The sequence below is a fragment of the Amphiprion ocellaris genome, chromosome 23, assembly GCF_022539595.1.
Source record: "Amphiprion ocellaris isolate individual 3 ecotype Okinawa chromosome 23, ASM2253959v1, whole genome shotgun sequence".
NCBI classification, from domain to species: Eukaryota; Metazoa; Chordata; class Actinopteri; family Pomacentridae; genus Amphiprion; species Amphiprion ocellaris.
In genome coordinates, this window is record NC_072788.1 from 5,869,666 (window position 1) to 5,888,193 (window position 18,528).

The 18,528-nt window shown below is 40.1% G+C and overlaps 2 protein-coding genes across 4 annotated transcripts in view; one reads left to right on the plus strand and one right to left on the minus strand.

The window, feature by feature from the left end:
• The window catches only part of nlgn2a (neuroligin 2a), a 210,581-nt gene extending 204,068 nt beyond the window's left edge, over positions 1-6,513 (plus strand). For both annotated transcript variants that reach the window (XM_023274808.3, XM_035950297.2), the window contains one exon: positions 240-6,513. In XM_023274808.3, coding sequence (XP_023130576.1) covers positions 240-1,074 — 835 coding nt within the window. In that variant the 3' untranslated portion in view covers positions 1,075-6,513. The remainder of the gene's footprint in view (positions 1-239) is intronic.
• Positions 6,510-18,440, minus strand: LOC111571571 (interferon-induced very large GTPase 1-like). 2 transcript variants are annotated; one of them, XM_023274803.3, is made up of 6 exons: positions 18,285-18,440; positions 17,328-17,404; positions 17,148-17,226; positions 16,759-17,019; positions 16,228-16,488; positions 6,510-12,031 (listed from the first exon to the last, which is right to left on the minus strand). In XM_023274803.3, exons 2-6 carry the CDS (start codon positions 17,370-17,372, stop codon positions 7,362-7,364), a joined length of 5,316 nt encoding a protein of 1,771 aa, XP_023130571.2. In that variant the 5' UTR covers positions 17,373-17,404; positions 18,285-18,440; the 3' UTR covers positions 6,510-7,361. The 2 variants fall into 2 exon arrangements, with proteins under 2 accessions (XP_023130571.2, XP_023130572.2); XM_023274804.3 differs by having other exon boundaries at positions 17,328-17,401; positions 18,285-18,386.
• Positions 18,441-18,528: the final 88 nt, after the last annotated feature.

Consider the following 18,528-nt stretch of genomic DNA (forward strand, 5'->3'; position numbering starts at 1 on the left):
AAGGTTTTGCTTCATTTCATATAGGAGCAGTATATTGATGGTTTTGGTTTGATATCACCAAGCAGCTTTGAGTAAAATTGTTAAGAGTTTAGTTACCTATTTCACTTTGATCTAAGTTCATAAATGGATACTTATGACACCAGGTTGTATTCAGAGTTTTTATGTCAAATCAATCATCTTTAAAAAAGATTGATTAGAATCCTGAACTGAAACCTATCATCACTTCTGTGCTCCACTAGGGACCCAAACCTGCCAGTTCCACAAGACACCAAGTTTATTCACACCAAGCCCAACCGCTTTGAAGAGGTCATCTGGACCAAGTTCAACTCAAAGGACAAACAGTACCTCCACATCGGCTTAAAACCTCGTGTTAGAGACAACTACAGGGCCAACAAGGTGGCTTTCTGGTTGGAATTAGTTCCCCATCTTCATAATCTACATGAGGTGCTCTTCCCCACCACTACTCGGTCGCCACCGGGCCCTGGTCCAGGTACCATCAAACCCAGGCCCAAAACTCCAGGCCCTCGTACTACTCGCCACCCCTACCCGACCTTCCCCTCTGATCCTGAACCTGAGGGTTCAGAGCGTCCACACCAGGACCTCTTCCCTCTGAACACCCGGGACTACTCCACTGAGCTGAGTGTGACAGTTGCCGTTGGAGCGTCGCTTCTCTTCCTCAACATCTTGGCCTTTGCCGCCCTTTACTACAAGCGTGACAAGCGGCACGAGATGCGACGCCACCGGCTGTCTCCCCAGCGTGGCGGCCCAGCCAATGATCTGGCTCACAGCCAGGAGGAGGAGATCATGTCCCTGCAGATGAAACACTCAGAACACGACGCCCACCACGACATGGAGCCCCTCCGGCCGCACGACATTCTACGACCCGCCTGCCCACCTGACTACACACTGGCGCTGCGCCGTGCCCCCGACGACGTGCCACTGATGACACCGAACACCATCACCATGATCCCCAGTACCATCACCAGCATGCAGCCTCTCCATGCCTTCAATACATTCCCTTCCACTGGCCACAACAACACCCTGCCGCACCCCCACTCCACCACCAGGGTATAGTAGGGACTGGCCCGACTCAAGCCACCTAAGGACCAGGAATACTGGCTCTGCTACTGATCTAGAAGGGAGGCCTCTGGATGTGGGCCTTTGTTCTGTTCTATAATTCTCTTGTTTCTCCAAAAGCAACTCAACCTCCTCCATCATGTGCTGTGAAACTCAGCAGCTCCCTCCACTGGTGGCGTGTGGAGATGAAACTGAAGTGCACAGCAGCAGATGGGCAGTTTGGAGGGTGACTTAGATCTTTCAAAGATACTCTTTTCAGAGATGGTCTGCTGTTTCCAGACTAAAGGCCCCCAGCATTATCAACGGGACGAATGCTTTTTGCCCCTTGCTGTTTTCTATTTTTTACTTTGGTGTCATCTCTTTTTTCTGTCCCTGGTGTGTTACGTGCACATATCTTTCTCTTTTCTACATCCGTGTCTTATTACTGCTTTATTCCTCTCATTTGACCTATTATTCTCTCCTTCCTCACAATGCTCCTTTGCTCCAAGGGTTCAACTGAGTTGGAGGGGGCATAGAGTACATACAGTAAACATATAGCTATGAAAACAATGATATCTTTCATTCTACCAGCATTCTTGGTGCCAAGTATGTACTACTGTGTTTGCGTTCTCATCGAGGGAGAAAAAGATTAAAGAAAATTCTAGTATTCATATTTACTGTCAACTAACAGAGGCTGTGTGTTCTCACGACAAAGTGCCAAACTGGCCCTCGATTGTGTTTTTCTTTCTTTCATCTTGTTTCTTTTTTTCAAGCATTTGTTTAATTGTTGTTTTTGTGGAAAGAATTTTTGCTGAAAATATAGATATAGAGAAATGATATTATATATAGTTCTATATAAATGTGTACAAAGGAGAAAGTATATAAATGGGTTTTGTCAGTGGGGATCTATGCATGAATTATTTTTTAAAGATGATGACGGGGGAAAGGACACCGTATCTGTCAATGCACGTTTCCCAAATCTAATCAAGTCATATCGGTCCACTTTTAATATTTTAGTCTTTTTTTTCTCTCACAGAAATAAGAGCATCTCAGAAATTCCCGAAGTCACTGAACAAATAACCTGCACTTCCCAACGCTCATTTATTAAAAGCGAGTCATCACTCTCAGAAGATGTTACAGTCAAAGCAACAACTGTGAACACACACTTGCATTCATTCTCTCCTTCATGGTGTTATTTACAGGTATTTCTCCAACCACATGATGCAGCAGGCCAACAGAAAGTCGTGATGATCAGTTAGGGGTACAGGAGGTTCTAAATCTGTTATTGTAGCTTGCTTGTACAGAGTTATTTTTGTATGTTAGTGAGAAACGGCAGAGAGAGACAGCCTCTGTTCCTTTATGTATACCTTCCCTCTCCTGTCTGCCCCCCTATTTCTAGCACTTTTTGTTGTTGTTGTTGTTGTGTGCTTGCAAGAGGGAGTGTGTGCTAGTTTCACATGGGTGTAGGTGGGCCCTAATTAGACAACAAAGAGATAGTGAGGCAGACAGACGGGATAACCTCAATGGTAAAAAGTTAGACTCCTGTATGAGCTCCTTCCTGCTGCTTACCCAGACACCCCTCTGTGTATCATCACTGCTCCCTCCTTCCTTTCTCATCTCTCCATCAGCACATAACCTTTGTATTCGAGGCTGACGCCCACATTGCAGTGATCACCCATAACTCCACCGTCGTGATCACAGAAATCCGAAACACCTGACTTCACTGTGTCAGCATCGCTCCACACTATTTCTGACCTCAGTTCAGCTCTGCTATTATCCTCACATTCAAGGGTTAGTTCACTAAGCTAGTGATGTTTTTTGAGCTCATCGGTTGTAAATTAAACTCTAAGCACACTGAGGGTAACTGGTGGGCCTTCAACGGCCTGCGGCACGGAGCTGTAAGATGAAAAGGGGGTTCGGATCTCCTCAACAGGGTAAAAGCGACGCAGTTGATAACTGCTGGTTCTGATTCTGCTCCTTTCTTTCTGGTGAGAATATGCAGGCCTACAGCTCAGCATTGCCCCCCTGTGATTCTCTGATAAAGATGTCAAATATGGATCATGGGTCATACTCTGATTAATACAGTATGAACTGATGCGCTGCTGTTTGAGCCTACAGGAACCTGTGGTAGCTTGCAACCAGTATGGGAGAAGTTAGTCACCGGTGCTGTCTTTGCTTGTGCTCTAGCTTTAGCCTGTTTGATTGTTTGTTTTCTATTTTATTACTGCCTAACGGGGTGGTGGGAGAGGACTGGATGGGGAAATAAATACCTGGCTGCTCCTGTCAGAGATTTTGTAAGCCCGCTGCAAGGGAAATGTGCACAATGTAAATCACAAAACAACTGACTTGGGTGTGCTGTAGGTGGAATAAATGCTGTGGAAAAGTGACTTTGAGAGGAAATTGGGGAAAGACTCACAGCCTTAAATGTAGGAATTAGAATCAGAAGAATCAAGAGAGGACGGGCTGATCACGAGCAAATAAGGACATTCAAAGGTATGGCCATCTTTCTTCCCACAACGCTTGCCAGGAGAATACCTTGCTAATCTGTCTACGGGGGAACTGATGTATCCGTATGAACCCTTTTGTACTCACTCGTGTGGATAAGTAGGCAGTGAGGGGGCCGTGAAGAAAACCTCACCACAACACAGCTACAATGATGCCACTGGAGATGAGAACAGAAACAAGGTATTTAGTTTGGGCCTGTTCTTTTTCCTTGTCTATTTTATAAGCCAACACTGGAGGGCGCCATTGTGACAGATTCAATGCAGTCAGCCCACTCTGAGGAAACTGGATGTTTGAAGAAAAATACCAAACTGAGCGGCAGGACGGAGACAGACACAACATCTGGATGAGGATCAAAACTGTACATTTTTAAGTGTAAGAATCAAACAGACAAAATATTTGTAAATATTAAGTTTCTTGTTTGTTTGTTTGTTTTTTCTTTTGTTTTTTTGAGTGAATGAATGATATGCTTATTTTGTGACAACAAAAGACAACAGGTGCAGTTTGCAAAGAAATGGCCATTAGCTCGACATTTCAAATGAAATAATGCTCTCCACCGATAAGTTTTCATGGCAGTGGAAAAAAAAAAGCTTTTTACACTGAACTTGTTTTCATGCTGCCCATTATCACGTGGGCATCCTGTAGCATCATGAAAATCACTGTAGCAGCATTCATCCCCACTGATGCCCCCACACATCCGAGGGCCAAAGATACTGTCGTTAACATTTACTAGTTCCCAAGAAGTATGACATTTTAATTTATGAAAAATACACTTTCTGTGAATTCATTTATCTTTGTTATAGGACTTTGTCGTAGAATCTATGACTCTACATCTTGTTTTCCCTTTTTTCAAGCTTCAGCAGGCTTTTATTTTGAAATATATCTTGTGATCCAAGTGTGCTCCTGATGAATCTGTGCTGCATGATATGTATGACTTCAGACTATTTATGTAAACACTTCAGAGGCTAATAGCACTGATAAAAGCCAGCTTTGCCTTTCAGTGATTTATGGTCATGACATAAACTAAGCTAAACGGAGACACTAAACACAAGTGCAGTCAATTAAACGTCAGCTCACTTAACATGTAGCAGTGTTTACATGTAGCCACTTAATTACATGTGGGACAGACATGAGGGCTTTGATACCATAAGATGCCTCATATTCTCATCGAGTAATGAGATCACACAGGTGGTCCAGCTTCGTCATTCCACACACTGTGTTGTATTGTGGTCATGAAGGTTGGGTTTTCTCTCTCAGTGATGTAGCAGAAAGTAGTGTCATGTTCTAAACAGCAGAGGGATGGCTGACATGTTAGGTAGATCGGACAGGTATGTAGAACTCTGAGCATTTGTGTGTAGTAGAGGATTAGTTTGGATGTATGTGGACACACACAGAGCGTCTTCTATGCTAAATAGGGACTCACTGCAGCCTCATGGTTCACACAGTTGTGGCTGGATTTCAGCTTTTCTGGTGCACAACAGAAGCGAGTGCGATATCACTGGAAAATTGTGACACCTCTTAATAACTGCATTGTTTCTAAATTTACAAGTAGAGTATTTCCTCTTATGATGATTAAAAACAGATATATATGAGGACTAGATTAAAAATATAGACCCCAAAGTAGAAACTCAATTCAACAAAAGTGAATACATGCGGGATGATTGACATACAAGTTAGAAAACCTGTTATTAATTATCCCAATTGCAAGAACATGATTTATAAAGTGGCCTGTGAACAACAGAATTTTCTCAGTTTTGTACCTCTTCTGTGTCTATCTGCATGGCTACACACAGAAAAGAGAAATATCCAATTGTGAGACTTCTCAAAGATGGAAAACATCGGTGGCCAACCATAAATCTGCTGAAATATAGTTGCAGCAGCAATTCAGAGGTATAGAGTGTGCAACACAGCTGGGATACAGCATGGTTGGTGTGAACCTGCTCAAGGCTACCATAGTGAAAGCATAGTCCTGACAGTGAGGCACAGAGGTGGGATTGTGATGATATGGAGCTTCATGAACACTAAAGTGATGAAGATGATGACATGCATAGATAACACAATGAATGCCAGTGAATATACCAAAAAAATACAGACTTTTTAAAGTTTCTCAAGAAGAAAAAAGTAAAATAAATAACATGAACATGTATGTCACTTGACTTAAATCCCATAGAACACCTATGTGTAGAGCTACACAACCACCCCAGCAAATAGCAGATTTTTACAAAATGTCTTTGAAGAATTCCAGAAACGAAGGACTGGATCTGTTGTCAAAAAAAACTAAACATGCAAAGTATTGATTAAAAAAAGTATGTGATTCTTGATGAAAGGTGTATTGATGTTGGTTAAAATGAGTCTCTACTGTGAGGACAGTTTGTTTGATACAGTAAATATAAACTGCTGGTTTTTAATTTGCTATTAGAGCAAATACCTACTGTTCAGCTTAAAAGTAGTGCAACTGCTGTAAAGTGACACAATTTAGAATCATTTCACATTTATGTGATATTGCACAGGGGTGTACTCACTTCTGTTGTATACTGTAATTTTCTAACATGCTTGGAAACTGCAGTCCACCAAACAATATGGCTTCATATCACTAGTGTCATGTAGAGCTCCTGTGTCAGGTCAGTGGTGTATGCAAGCACATGATTAACACTCCACAACGGCAAACATACAGACAGACGGTGACACGCAAACCTTCAGCTGGCTCTCCACTGCGAATTTGCACCTGTTGTCTTGTTTTTACATTCTTTGTTGAATTCAGAAACCCAAGACTTGAGATGAAGAAAAATGTTAAATAATGGAATTTTAAAAAAAGATGATTATTATAAAAAAAGTAAAGCAAAACTATATAAATAAATGAGGTGATGATATTTCTGTTTACTTTAGAAGTTATTATACACTGTATGCTGTGATTCTGATCTGGGAAACATTAAAGACATTCATAGCCAGACTGCAGATTTTGTGTCTTTATTCAGCGCGTTAACTAAGAATCTAACATGCTGAAAACATGAATGATCCTTTGTTTGCTTCAAAACTGCAAAGATTTGACATCATATGCTTAAAAGAATACACTTGGAAATAAAAGAGATTTGTGTGTTTTCATTAAATCACATCACATGACTTTATGGTTTGATTGTATCTAATTTCCTTTATTCCACATTTAGATCGATTGAGCACTGATGATTTCCAGAAAGTATGTAATACTTTCAATCAAATATTGAACAGAAACAAAAACAAACATTTCAAATTCTAAATAATAAAGATCACATAAGCAAATGTTGAAAACACCATATATGGACTGAATGATATTTTAACTCATTGAAACTGTAAATATTTACCATCACATACTAATGACAAAGAAAGAAAATGTTTTAAATATTCACATCTCATATACCAAATCTGTTTCAGAGTGACTCCTGTCATTTTGTTACTGTGTTTAACTGCATATATGTTTTTGAAGAACTGTATACTGAAATCCATCTTTCAGAAAAAGACAAATGCAAAAATAGATGCTTAAAATCAAAAAGGACACATTTTGTATGTTCTGAACATGTGCTCTGAACGTGTGCTTTGACTCAAAGTAAAAAAAAAAAAGGTATTCAGCAGTGTCCTCATGAGAATAAATGTAGAGAAAGGAAATATTTCGATGGATTGACATCTTCAACTTCATCATCTTATATACAGCATAATCCTATTTCTGATTTACTTCTGTATAATATAAAATAAAGATCAAATCTTCACTAAGAGAATTATGAATGAATTAGGAAGATGTGCACCTCTATAATCAGTAAGCGTGTAGCTTCTCACTTGATGCCAAATGACTCTTTGAGGCTGGCTTCTGCCTGCTTCGCTGTGATTTTTTTCCACATTGGAGGGATATCAGCAGATTTTGCACCATATGCTTTGGCAAAGTCTGCATTGTATGTTTTCATAACATATTTCCAGTAGTCTGATGCCTCGAGGCTCACATCTGGACGAATATCCCAGTCTGGATAAATTTCCTTGTAACCTTTGTAAGGGTGATATTTATTGTTGGTACGATCGCAGCAAAACTCTGTGTCACTGTCTACAAGAGAAGAGCATATGTCAGTGGAAAGTTTATTTGTTGACGTCGACCTGTATGTACCCAGACCATTTGACCGATGCAGTGAAGCAAAGTGCTGGGTATGTTTATTTCCTCCTGCGTCACAGGGCACTCCACAGAACGGACACTGTTTGCCACAACCAATCACTCTGGTGAAAAGCTCATTCTGGGGCTTCATATTGAGATGTTTTAGTTTCTCTGCAAAGGTTGATTTTTTAAACTTCTCTCTTAGAGTTTCTTTCATGTCTTTCACAGACACTGTGAGCCAGTGAGCAAACTGTTCCTGATCAGCTTTGTTCAGGATCATGAAAGCACCAAGAGCATCCTGGGAAATGACAAGTTTGTCACCAAGTTCTTTGCAGATATCGTCAACAAACTTCTTCAAGTTGTCACTGTTTCCTGTTTTGGCCTTTTTGATGGCATCATTTATGCTGCTGATACTTGACTGAAGATGTCGATCCTCAAACTCAAATGTTGCAGAGGAGTTTGAGAAACGTTCCTCAATTTGCTGCATTATTCTTTCCTTGACGTAGCTCTCATAAGAGAAACTGTAGCATAAATAGTCTGCAAGACTTTTCTTTGAAAGCAAGTCCTTCAGAAGTGAATACTGGAAAGACATCCGTGTGCTGAACTCCTCACATTTGAGCATTTCATCAACAATGTTTGGACCTAAGGAACGATGGACAAAGTCTTCAACAGCAGGCTTCAGGCATTGGTCTGTGAATTCTTCTGCCTTCTTCTGGCACTGGTCTCGTTCATGGAAAACATCTTTGAAATCTGCACGAAACCTTTCCTTGTTTCCACTCAGACATCTGTAGGGATCATTTTCTTGCATGAGATCTTCATGCATTTTCTTAAAGTTTCTAGCTGCAAATCCACAGATGTGCTGTTTTAGAGAAACCTCAAACTCAATGTCTATCTTGACATTCTGATTTTTTTCCAAACTCTCATCAATGATGAGTAGGATCTCCTGGATGTAAGTATCGTGGTAATTGGTTTTTCTTTCCATCTTCTCAGTTACAAACAGCGTGCAAGCAGCTATGATGTTGTCAGCCATTTTTTGTACATGATCTTGGCCGTGCCACATTGTGATCATTTTGTGTTTGGCTTTTTTGAAGAATCCTTCAACTGTATTTTTGAAAGGCTGTACTCCACAATCTCGCAGTCTTTTTTGACTCAACAGTTCATTTGCACCCCCCTTGCGTGACAGATTTATTCTCAGGCAGTGTTCCACCCTGGTGAAGATATCTGTGGGCTGTAGTTTAGAATAGGTCAGTTTCTTCAGTGTTTCTTTCCACATCTTATCAAATTCTTTGTCCAGTTCTTTCTCTGTCATCTGGACGTTTTTCTTTCGACATTCATCAATTAATGCACACACTGCTTTTTCTATTTTGCTTGTGTGGTTCTCTTTGATTCTGTCTAGTTCTCTTTTTCCCCACCTGATGTCTGCTGCTGCTGTGAGCTGATTAACAACAGAGTTTTCCATTTCTCGTCGAAGGCTCTTTGCACTGTTTGAGAACTCCTCTTTGTATCCTTCAACTAGATAGACATGACCTTCTGTTTGCTTGAAGTACTGTGTTAGATTGTTGAGAAGCTTTGTCTCCCACTTCGACAGCTCTGTGACTGCTTCACTTTTCAGTTGAGTGAGAAACTGTTCCATGTCAGACGTGTGAGATTTTGCAGCAACTGTACCAAAATTGGAAATTTTTGTTTCTGCATTTGTGACCCAGGAGTACATGTTCTTTCTGAATTCCCACTCCCATTTGTTGAACTCTGTGCAGAGCCTCATGTATGCGTCGGCTACGAGGCTGTTTCTGAAGCTGAAGATGAAGTTCTCATGCTTGACTGCATTCCACAGGCTTCTCATCCACTCTTTGAAATCCAAGATATTATTAGCAGATGACTCATAACTCCCCAGTAGTTGGACAATGTTTTTCTTGAGCTCATACACAGCCTCGCTGTAACCTGCATTGACCGGTGCCATTGGTGGGTTTCCATTCCAGAGTCCAGGAATGTACCAGTTCCCAGTGTCTGGACTGTACTCCATCACGTCAGTGAAGCTCTTGTTCTCCTCTTTCTTTTCCATTCTGGCTGCTGCCTGGGTCATCTCATTCAGCTGCTGCAGGAGCAGTTTCCTGTCTCGTAAGTTCTTCTCATGGGCAGACACATCAGACACGTTCTGGTGAACAAACTGACATTTTGGCTTTTTGCCCACCTCCTTCATCCTGAGAAAAGCATGCACAACTATTTGTAGGATGTCCTTCATTTCTGTTGAATTCTCCATTGCGATATTGATAATGGTGATATCGCTCAGCCCCACAACAAGCGTTGCAAGCTCATTGTCGTGTTCAAAGCTGTTATCCAGCTGTGCAAGTTCTGGTGACTTTAAGCCCTCAGTGTCAATGATCACCATAAAGTCACACTTTAGTGCTTCTTTGGCATCTTCATTGATTTTGATGAGCAACATGAAGGCACCTCGAGTGCATCGCCCACTGCTGACTGCAAACTGGACTCCAAACATGGTGTTTAGGAGAGTGGACTTCCCTGTGCTCTGGACTCCAAGAACTGTAACTACCAGGATCTTTCTCTTTGGATCCACCATGTCATTGAGCTGAGACAGAACGTCACTCACCCATCTGAGAGGAATGTTGGATGCATCTCCATCCACAAGTTCAAGAGGAAATCCATCTAGCAACAGTTTTGCACAGAGTTTGGGCAGGTGCTGAAATTGTTGACGTGATGGGTCCATTTCAGGAAGGGAAAGTGAAGCTTCATAGATCTGACCCATTTCACGGAAGAAGTGTTCAGTTCCCAGTGAGCTGTTGGAAAGTTGTCTGTCAATTTCTTTGATCTCCTCTTTGTTCTCAGAATTCTTGCATTTTTCTTTATACTTCTCCCTGAGTCCAGACAGTTTCAGACGAGACACATTGTCAAGGTTCATTCTCATCCATTTCAGGAAATAACACCATTCTATTCCTGGGCTTGATATAGCGATGATGAAGCGTGTCATAGCTGTAGACATTGCATAGGAGTTCTGTTGTTGTCGCAGTTTCTTTCTCTGTTCCTGAAGATCACTTTTATACTCCTCTATGTTTTCAGTCCCTGCTTTCCGAAGGCGGAATTCTTCCTTCTCTAAACTTGTTAATTCTTTCCATATTTGGCCTTGCCGGGGAAGCTGAACTTCTTTGTATTCAAGAACATCTTGAATTTCTGTAGTGATGGCATCTGCATTTATTTTTCCAGCCTGACACTCTGGAGAGTCTTCATCAACCAAGATTCCCAGTTCATGAGCAATGCCAGCCATCTGCTCTATTGACATCTTCATCTTTGGGTTCTCAGCCACATCGCTGACTTTCTTCCTCAAGATTGTGACAAAGTCTGCATCATTCATGGTCTTTGTCTTCAAAATAATGTTGCTTTTACTCAAGCCCAACTTGGTTGCTAGTTTTCTTAGATCAACTAAGCTGAAGCTCTTGCTCTGTTGGTTTCCCACCAAGAAGATTTGTGCGTTGTGGTTCTCGTTGGTAAGTAGGCTGCATTCAGAGTCCAAGTTGTCAAAGAACACAAAAACTGCTGCAGACGTCTGACACAAGAAGGAGTATTGTGTTTCGAAGGAAGCAATGTCACCACGAAGGTTAGCTACAGCCACTGGTTGACTGAAAACATCCAAGTTTTTGCTTCCACAGGGAAGGTACCAAGTAATTTCTGTCAATCCATTGGAGATTCTTCTTGGAATGTCACCACACTCCATATCTTGGTGAACAAAGGTGTCATGGTACTGCTGAGAGTTACTCAGGAACTTATTGAGGATCTCTGACTTGGACAAGGAGCACTCACCCAGTCTCATAAAAGAGATCATTGGAATTTCAGAGACAACGATTCTCTCTTCAGTGAAGCCCTTGGATTCTGAAAGTGACTGAGGTCTGTACTTTTTAACGATGTCTCTCATGGCCCACAGCATGAGTGTGCACTGTTTTGTGTCACAGTTGGGAAGCAGCAGAGGCACAGAAAACTGACACATAGACATTTTTAGTGCCATTTCCTGCTGCACAAAACCATCAGAGCACAGAAAAAGAGCAGTGATTATGTCGAGGGGGTTTACCATGTCAACTAAATTTGGACTGTCAAGCAGATTATCAAAATCTGACTCCATAATCTCTGATGCATTATCACAGTTTGACTCAATTACAGATGTACATTTCACATTCCTAGCTGTTACATTAGCCATCATCAGTTTCTTGAGAAAGTACCATGGAAGGTCTGATTTACTCTTCGAAGGTTCATCAGTGATGGACTTCTCATTAATCTCAAGTATGTTGCCGAATGATAGCTTTTCTCTGTAGAGCTGCTCCAATCCCAGATCCTCCAATAAGCTCTCCAGTTGAGTCTCTGTGGGCATAGAGAAACAGCTTATTAAAATCATGATTGTATTTAATATACTGAAGCATATAAAAGATGCAAAAGATGACAGATAAACAAAGGTAAAGATCTTTCATGGCTCCGTCCCTATTTTGTTTGCACCCAAGGATAGCTCTGCAAGTGATTTCACTCTACACTCCCCTCCAAAAGTATTGGAACAGGGAGGCCAGTTCCCTTGTTTTTGCTGTAGACTGAAAATATTTGGGTTTGACATCAAACAATGAATATGAGATGAGAGATCAACAGTTCCATCCGTTAAATACAGGTTGATGCAAAGCACTAAAAAAAATGCTGTAATGCACCGGAAAAGGTGAAGAAGGAGACTATAAAGTGTGGATTATGCTTTCTGCACAAACATGACGTGCAGAGATGAGACGCGCAGAGCACAAGAGAATGTGTGGCTTTTATACTCCATGTGGCATCTGCTCCCAAACTGCAACGGGCAGTTTATCGCAAACACACGTCTACCACAGTACTAAACTATAGTAGAGGAAGTTTCACATTGTTTACATGACTTGACCTACAACATGGCCACACGCGCTTGTCTTTGTGAAGAATAACTTTTAAAAATAACTTTTGTATCTGTGTTTGATAAATAAGATGTCAACTACGATACGGCTGACTGAGCAGCCTCTTAAAGTAGTTTGTAAACTTCAAATTTGACTGCTTCCCTGCTCCTGTTCTTCCACGCATCTCCGTCCGCGTTGTTTGAAAAATCTGCAGGTACATGACGCGGAAATTTTTTGCTTGACAAGGACCACCCAACTAATTCACCATTAGTGGTGGAAAATGAGGAAGTATGTAAGTTTGCTGTTTCTGTTTTAACCAAGCAACAACCTCTGATAGCTCAAAAATGGAGCCAATACAAAAGTGCCACAAACTGCAGTTCCTCAAATGGCCACTTGAGGCTTGCCTCAAAAGTGTGTCACTCTCCATAGATCCCCATGTTAAAATGTCAAACTTTTACAGCAGAAATATTTGAGTATCTTTCTGTAGTAGCACTATCTTAATTTTTCTTTGCATTCTAGCATTATTAGCACAACCATCCTCATGTTTAAGCTCAGCTACATCCCTGTCATCCCCGACAGCATTTGCAACGTAAATTCATGTAAAGTCTCATAGATTACATTCAAATTAAATGGCAAGTGCTCCACTGCAAACAAAAACAAAAGTGAAGTGTTCCTACTACACAAAATAATTCGTAGTCATACCCTGTAAATATTGTACAGCACTCACAGGAGCGTTTTTTTCTGATGTTCTGTTGCGTTTTCTCCTGCAGATTTATCTCCCTGCACTAGACACCAGTGTGAGTGTTTTCTTATTGACAACGCTTAACATCCGATTTTTATCTGAAATGGAATGAAGGCACAAAGGCAAATCTGAATTTGAGGCGTGTGAACCCAGCATATGAGACTGCAATCATAACTAGAATAAATTCTGAGCGTGCCAATGCAGCTTCTGTTAGTTGATATGAACTCCTGTACTTATACATAAGGAATAATTTATCTAAGTATGTTTTATTTTGAAAGGCCGGCATATTTCACAAGCCCCGGATCAGTTCCTTGTAACATTTCTGGGCTTTTACTTTGAAAGTGTGGCGGACCTCACAGAATCCTGGTGGCTCCTTGTAAATCGCAGCCTTTCGTGGGCTATGGACCTGAGATAGATGTGGAGCATCTAAACACTGTATGGCTGATGGATCTTGGTCTGGGATGTGTTAGAACATGTTAGAACATGTTAGAATGTGTGTCTGGGCTTAATGTTAAAGTTTGTAACAACTGTGTAGATTTGCCTTGAAGCTGCAGTTAGATATGTCCTGCTGATAGAGCACATTATAAAATTATTCATTGCTGATGGAGGCAACCATGTTTGGAGTCCATCTTTCTTAGTCCAATATCAATTAACTAATCACCAATCTAACTGAACAACAATTCTGAATTTTACAAAAATTCATTAACCTTAAACTGCAACTGTATAAAAACCGTAAAAGATAACAAAACACGGATTCAGACAAATAATTTTCAAAGTTGTGTGACCCCATTTAACTTTTCATGAAGTTTCTACTGTAGAATATGCCGGAGCTGGAGGTTTCCAAACATGGCTGGGTTTTGGCAGTTGTCCGGCCGACTTCCCATTCATTTCTATGGGGATTTTTAAGGCAGTTTTTCCCGAATTAAAAAACAAAACAAAACATTGGATGAATCGCTACCAAAAGTCACACACTCTTCCTGATTGTGCAGCATATTTTGACATATAATTTGTATGGATTTTCTAAATGCTGTGGGACGAGTTAGGTGTCAACAATCATGTGTTAAGAATCTATAAGAATAGGAGCGAGGAATAGTCAGAAGTGTACTTCAATGCTTCTGCATTGGCACACTTAACTAGTGAGAGGAACCCAGATTTAGCAAGTGAAGCTCAGTAATGCTTCAGAAATGACTAATCACATCAGCTCCTCTTATCTCAAAAGCATCAACAGCTGAAATGAGGAACGCCTTTCCCTCCCCTCCACCTCAACAGGAGTGGGTGAGCGAACTGAGTGAACTAACTCCTAGTTTGAAGTAGACAATGCAGTGCACCCCTCCACAAGACTAAGATTTACTGTTTTAAAAATACAGGCCCCACATTAAGAACTGAGTGCAATAAATGTCAGTGCTTCTTTTATTACACAGATTCAAATCTTTTGTTTTTTAATTCTTTTTATGTCCTTTGTTTTTGGTGATAGACTGAATCCTTCTCAGCATGAAGGCTTTCAAATTTCTAAAGAGACGTTTTGTCATTCTTTCTTCAGATTATCTTTTTTCAGCTGCTCTATGATGGAGCAGTTTTGTTGCTCGACTGTTCTCTTCAAAATACCCCAAAAGTGCTCTGTTGAATTCAAGTCAGGCGGAATGTTTAGTTAGGTATGGATTTTCCTATTTTCTTCTTTGAAAGACTTTCTAAAGTCTCCTGTGATTTTGATTGTGTGCTTTGGTTTGTGATCATTTTAAAATATTTTTCTTCTGCCAAACTTCTGCAGACTGGGAGTCATCCTGTTAGCCAGTATTTTGGTATTCACAGACATCCGATTTTTAAAACAGTTTCTGTTCGACATCCCTGATTTGACTGATTTACTTAAAGCATAAAATAGGAATGTTCATATAGACACCCACATTTGTGAAATATACGCTGATATATCAAATTCTTTCAGAGATTTTGCTTTTTTCAAAATTGCCCATCAGCCCACTTTCAACACATTTTTTTTGCACATTGAAACTGGACGTGCAAAAATGTTAGAATGTCGCTTGTGCACAAAATGAATGACGATATCTCACAAAGTACTAAAGATCAAAGCCTGAAATGTTCCCCTTTTTTCTCTTCATATCATTGATTCAGAATCTGTAATACTGGACATGTAGATAAAAACAGAACAAAAATTTAAAATATGCCCAAATTTAAAAAAAAAAAAAAAAAAATCTGTTGTATTTGGAGAACTATTTTGAAACTCCAGAACTCTGTTGTATTCGGATTAGGCTTTCTAGTAACATTTTTGTTTTAGTTATAATGTATTTTGTGGTTATTAAAGTTCAGCGAAAACAACTTTCATTTTTCTGCATTATCTTTTTTTATGTTAATACGTGCTAATCAGAGGCTGTTTAATGAACCAGTCTCTGTCACAGATTCGGAACCAGTGATGTAATGACAAATAACAGTGAAAATTTTAGACTTGTCTTTAATAGTTCCTGAAATATTGTTGTTCAAACATAGCTTCATTTTTCAATGTGTCTATGAGGTGTTTAAAAAAACAATTATCTCAGGAAATGCTCAATAAATTTCACAAATAACAAGTCACATATCCATAATTTTTGATTAAAATGTTTTAAAATAAATGAAAGTAAATCAGAGATGGTCGACAGAAGGCCTCTGGTGATTGGAGATGGAATAACCCTGTAATTGTTGTCCTGCGCCTCATATATTATTTGAACAGCAGGGGGTGTAGTTTTAGCCTCTCTGTGAACACCGGAAGTCCACTGAACCCACTGTGCTATATCTTTTCTTTTTATTCATGCACTGAGCAGTGTGACAAATAATCTAGACTATACTCCTAACTTACCGTATTTAAAGACCTAATTTATCATTTGCTTTGTTTTTGTTTGATTTCTTGATAATACTTTTCTTTTACTTACTTGTTTTAGCAGATGTTACAGTTGGCTCGCTGATTCTCCCATTTTTCAGTTGTGTAGACACCTGTATGGAGTAACACACCCCTGGCCTCAGGCAGCTGACAGTCACACTGTTGCTTTCTGTTGGCAGCTCCTGCACAGTTTCTCCGTCGCTGCAACACGTCACAATGAAACTCTCCACCTCACCAGCAGGAATGTCCCACTGCAGACACAGCGACTCACTGCTGCGGTTACAGACGCTTATTGCTGCAGGAGGGATGGGCTCTGTGAGAATAACAGGAAAGCATTTTGGTCATTGAATAATTAGAAAAATCCACTTTTCTTTGTCAACTTCACAGAGCTGTTTAACTGTCAAACATAAGAGGTATAATAGAGCACAAAAGATGGCAAACACAAACCTTTTTAACAAGGAGAGTAAGCAGTGCATTCAGGTTTGTTCAAGTATTTGCTGAGCCCACTGACCATTCAGCCAACATGCCTGCATTAGCCATTGAAACAGTTTTAATTCAAGCATCACTTTTATCTCAGATTTACCTGTAGAAACTAGTACAGAGGCTGCTTTACTTTGAATTCTGTTGTCAGCAGTCCTTGTGATGTTGACAGTGTACTCAGTCCCAGGAATTAGCCCCACCACATCTACAGTGCTGCGCTCTTCCATGATCACGCTGCCTCCATGTGGGCCACAGGTGTAATCTACATGGAGTTTGTACTTAACAGAGGAACCAGTGGGTGTCAGACCAAGAGAAACAGTGTCACTGCTAACATGGAGGACTGTTACTTCTGGTGGAGGAACATCTGCCAGGAGAGAACAGAGACACCTCTCACTATCTTCACATTGCAGTGTGTTCAGTCAGTCATCTGTCCCAGTCTGATAAATAGATGATTGTTTAAGCTGCACTGGTTCTTCCATCAGACACACTTACAGTCAGACTGCAGAGTTGCAGGAGGTTTTCCTTCCTCACAGTAAAGATCACTGAAGTCATCCACTGTATCATAGAACTCCTTGATAAATGAGAAAAATCTCTAGTTTAATGAATCACAGAGTAAAACACGCTTTGGCATGTTATTTAATGTTTTTCCCCATTATACAGTTTTTGATTTACCTCATCCTCCTCTGATTTATCCATTGTAGATTCACCCTCAGCCATCCCACACTTGGTCCAGGTTATTTCAACTGCTTCTGAGTAGATATAAGAGGAAACAAGAATATATCAGACAACCAGCAACACTGCAAGAACAGACCGGAAGTACAATAGTGATAGGAAAAAAAACATATAAGAAAAAATCTGAAATTCCATGAAAAGGTGATGAATGTGCATTTTTCCAGTTGTGAAAAAATGTAATCCATATTCAGTTACTTTTATCTGAGTAAAATGTAGGTTGCAAAAATGGAAAAAAAAATACCACAGTACAAGTCTTAATCCTACACTTATGAATCCACTCTAATTCAGTCATAAAGCCAGAGTCATAAAGTAGAATTTATCACTGAATAAATGTTTTTGTAAGAGTTCCAAACAAGTGAATACAGTCATCTGTGGAATGGCTGCAGTTATTGGTTTTATCTTTGGGTGCACTATTAACTTGAACAACTACCTGTAACTTTTAGCCTGATATATATCATAAAAAGTAGAGAGGCAACAATGGAAAAATGCTACAGAACAAGTCTCAGTCCTGCACTTATGAAACCACTGCTAAGGTACAGATAATATCAGGAAAACAAAAGTATTGTGATAAAGTTTGCATCAGAAAATGTTACTGATACATTTCTGTTAAAGTGGCATTTTCCTGTTGTATCAGTGGTTCTTATTGTTATAATATGATATGTGAATTCATAGCTTTCAAACAGATGTAGTTTAGTAAAATGCAAAAGATTTCCCTCTGAGATGTAGCTGAGCACAAGATAAAGTCAAATACAACAGAAATACTCATACAGGTGCCTCAACTCCTACCCAAGTCAGATAAACACATCATTTCCTTGCTGTATTTTTGCTTTTTTCACTGAATATCATCACTACCTGTAAGAAAATAATCACTAAAGAAGCTATGAAATAATGACCTACCTTTGCAAGATGATTTTTTCCATGTCAGAAAAGCGTCTTTCTTTGTTCAGTATATGCAAACTTTAGAAAACTGTTCAGACCAGGTCAGAATGTCGTCTGATGATTCACCCTCCTGCTAATGCCAGGACAAGACTTCAGCCTTCTCCTTTTATCCTGCTGGGTGTATTCACTTTCAGTTTCATTTCACAGAAACATATACCAGGCTGCAGGAAAACAAAACTTAATTGTCTGATTACAGGTTGAA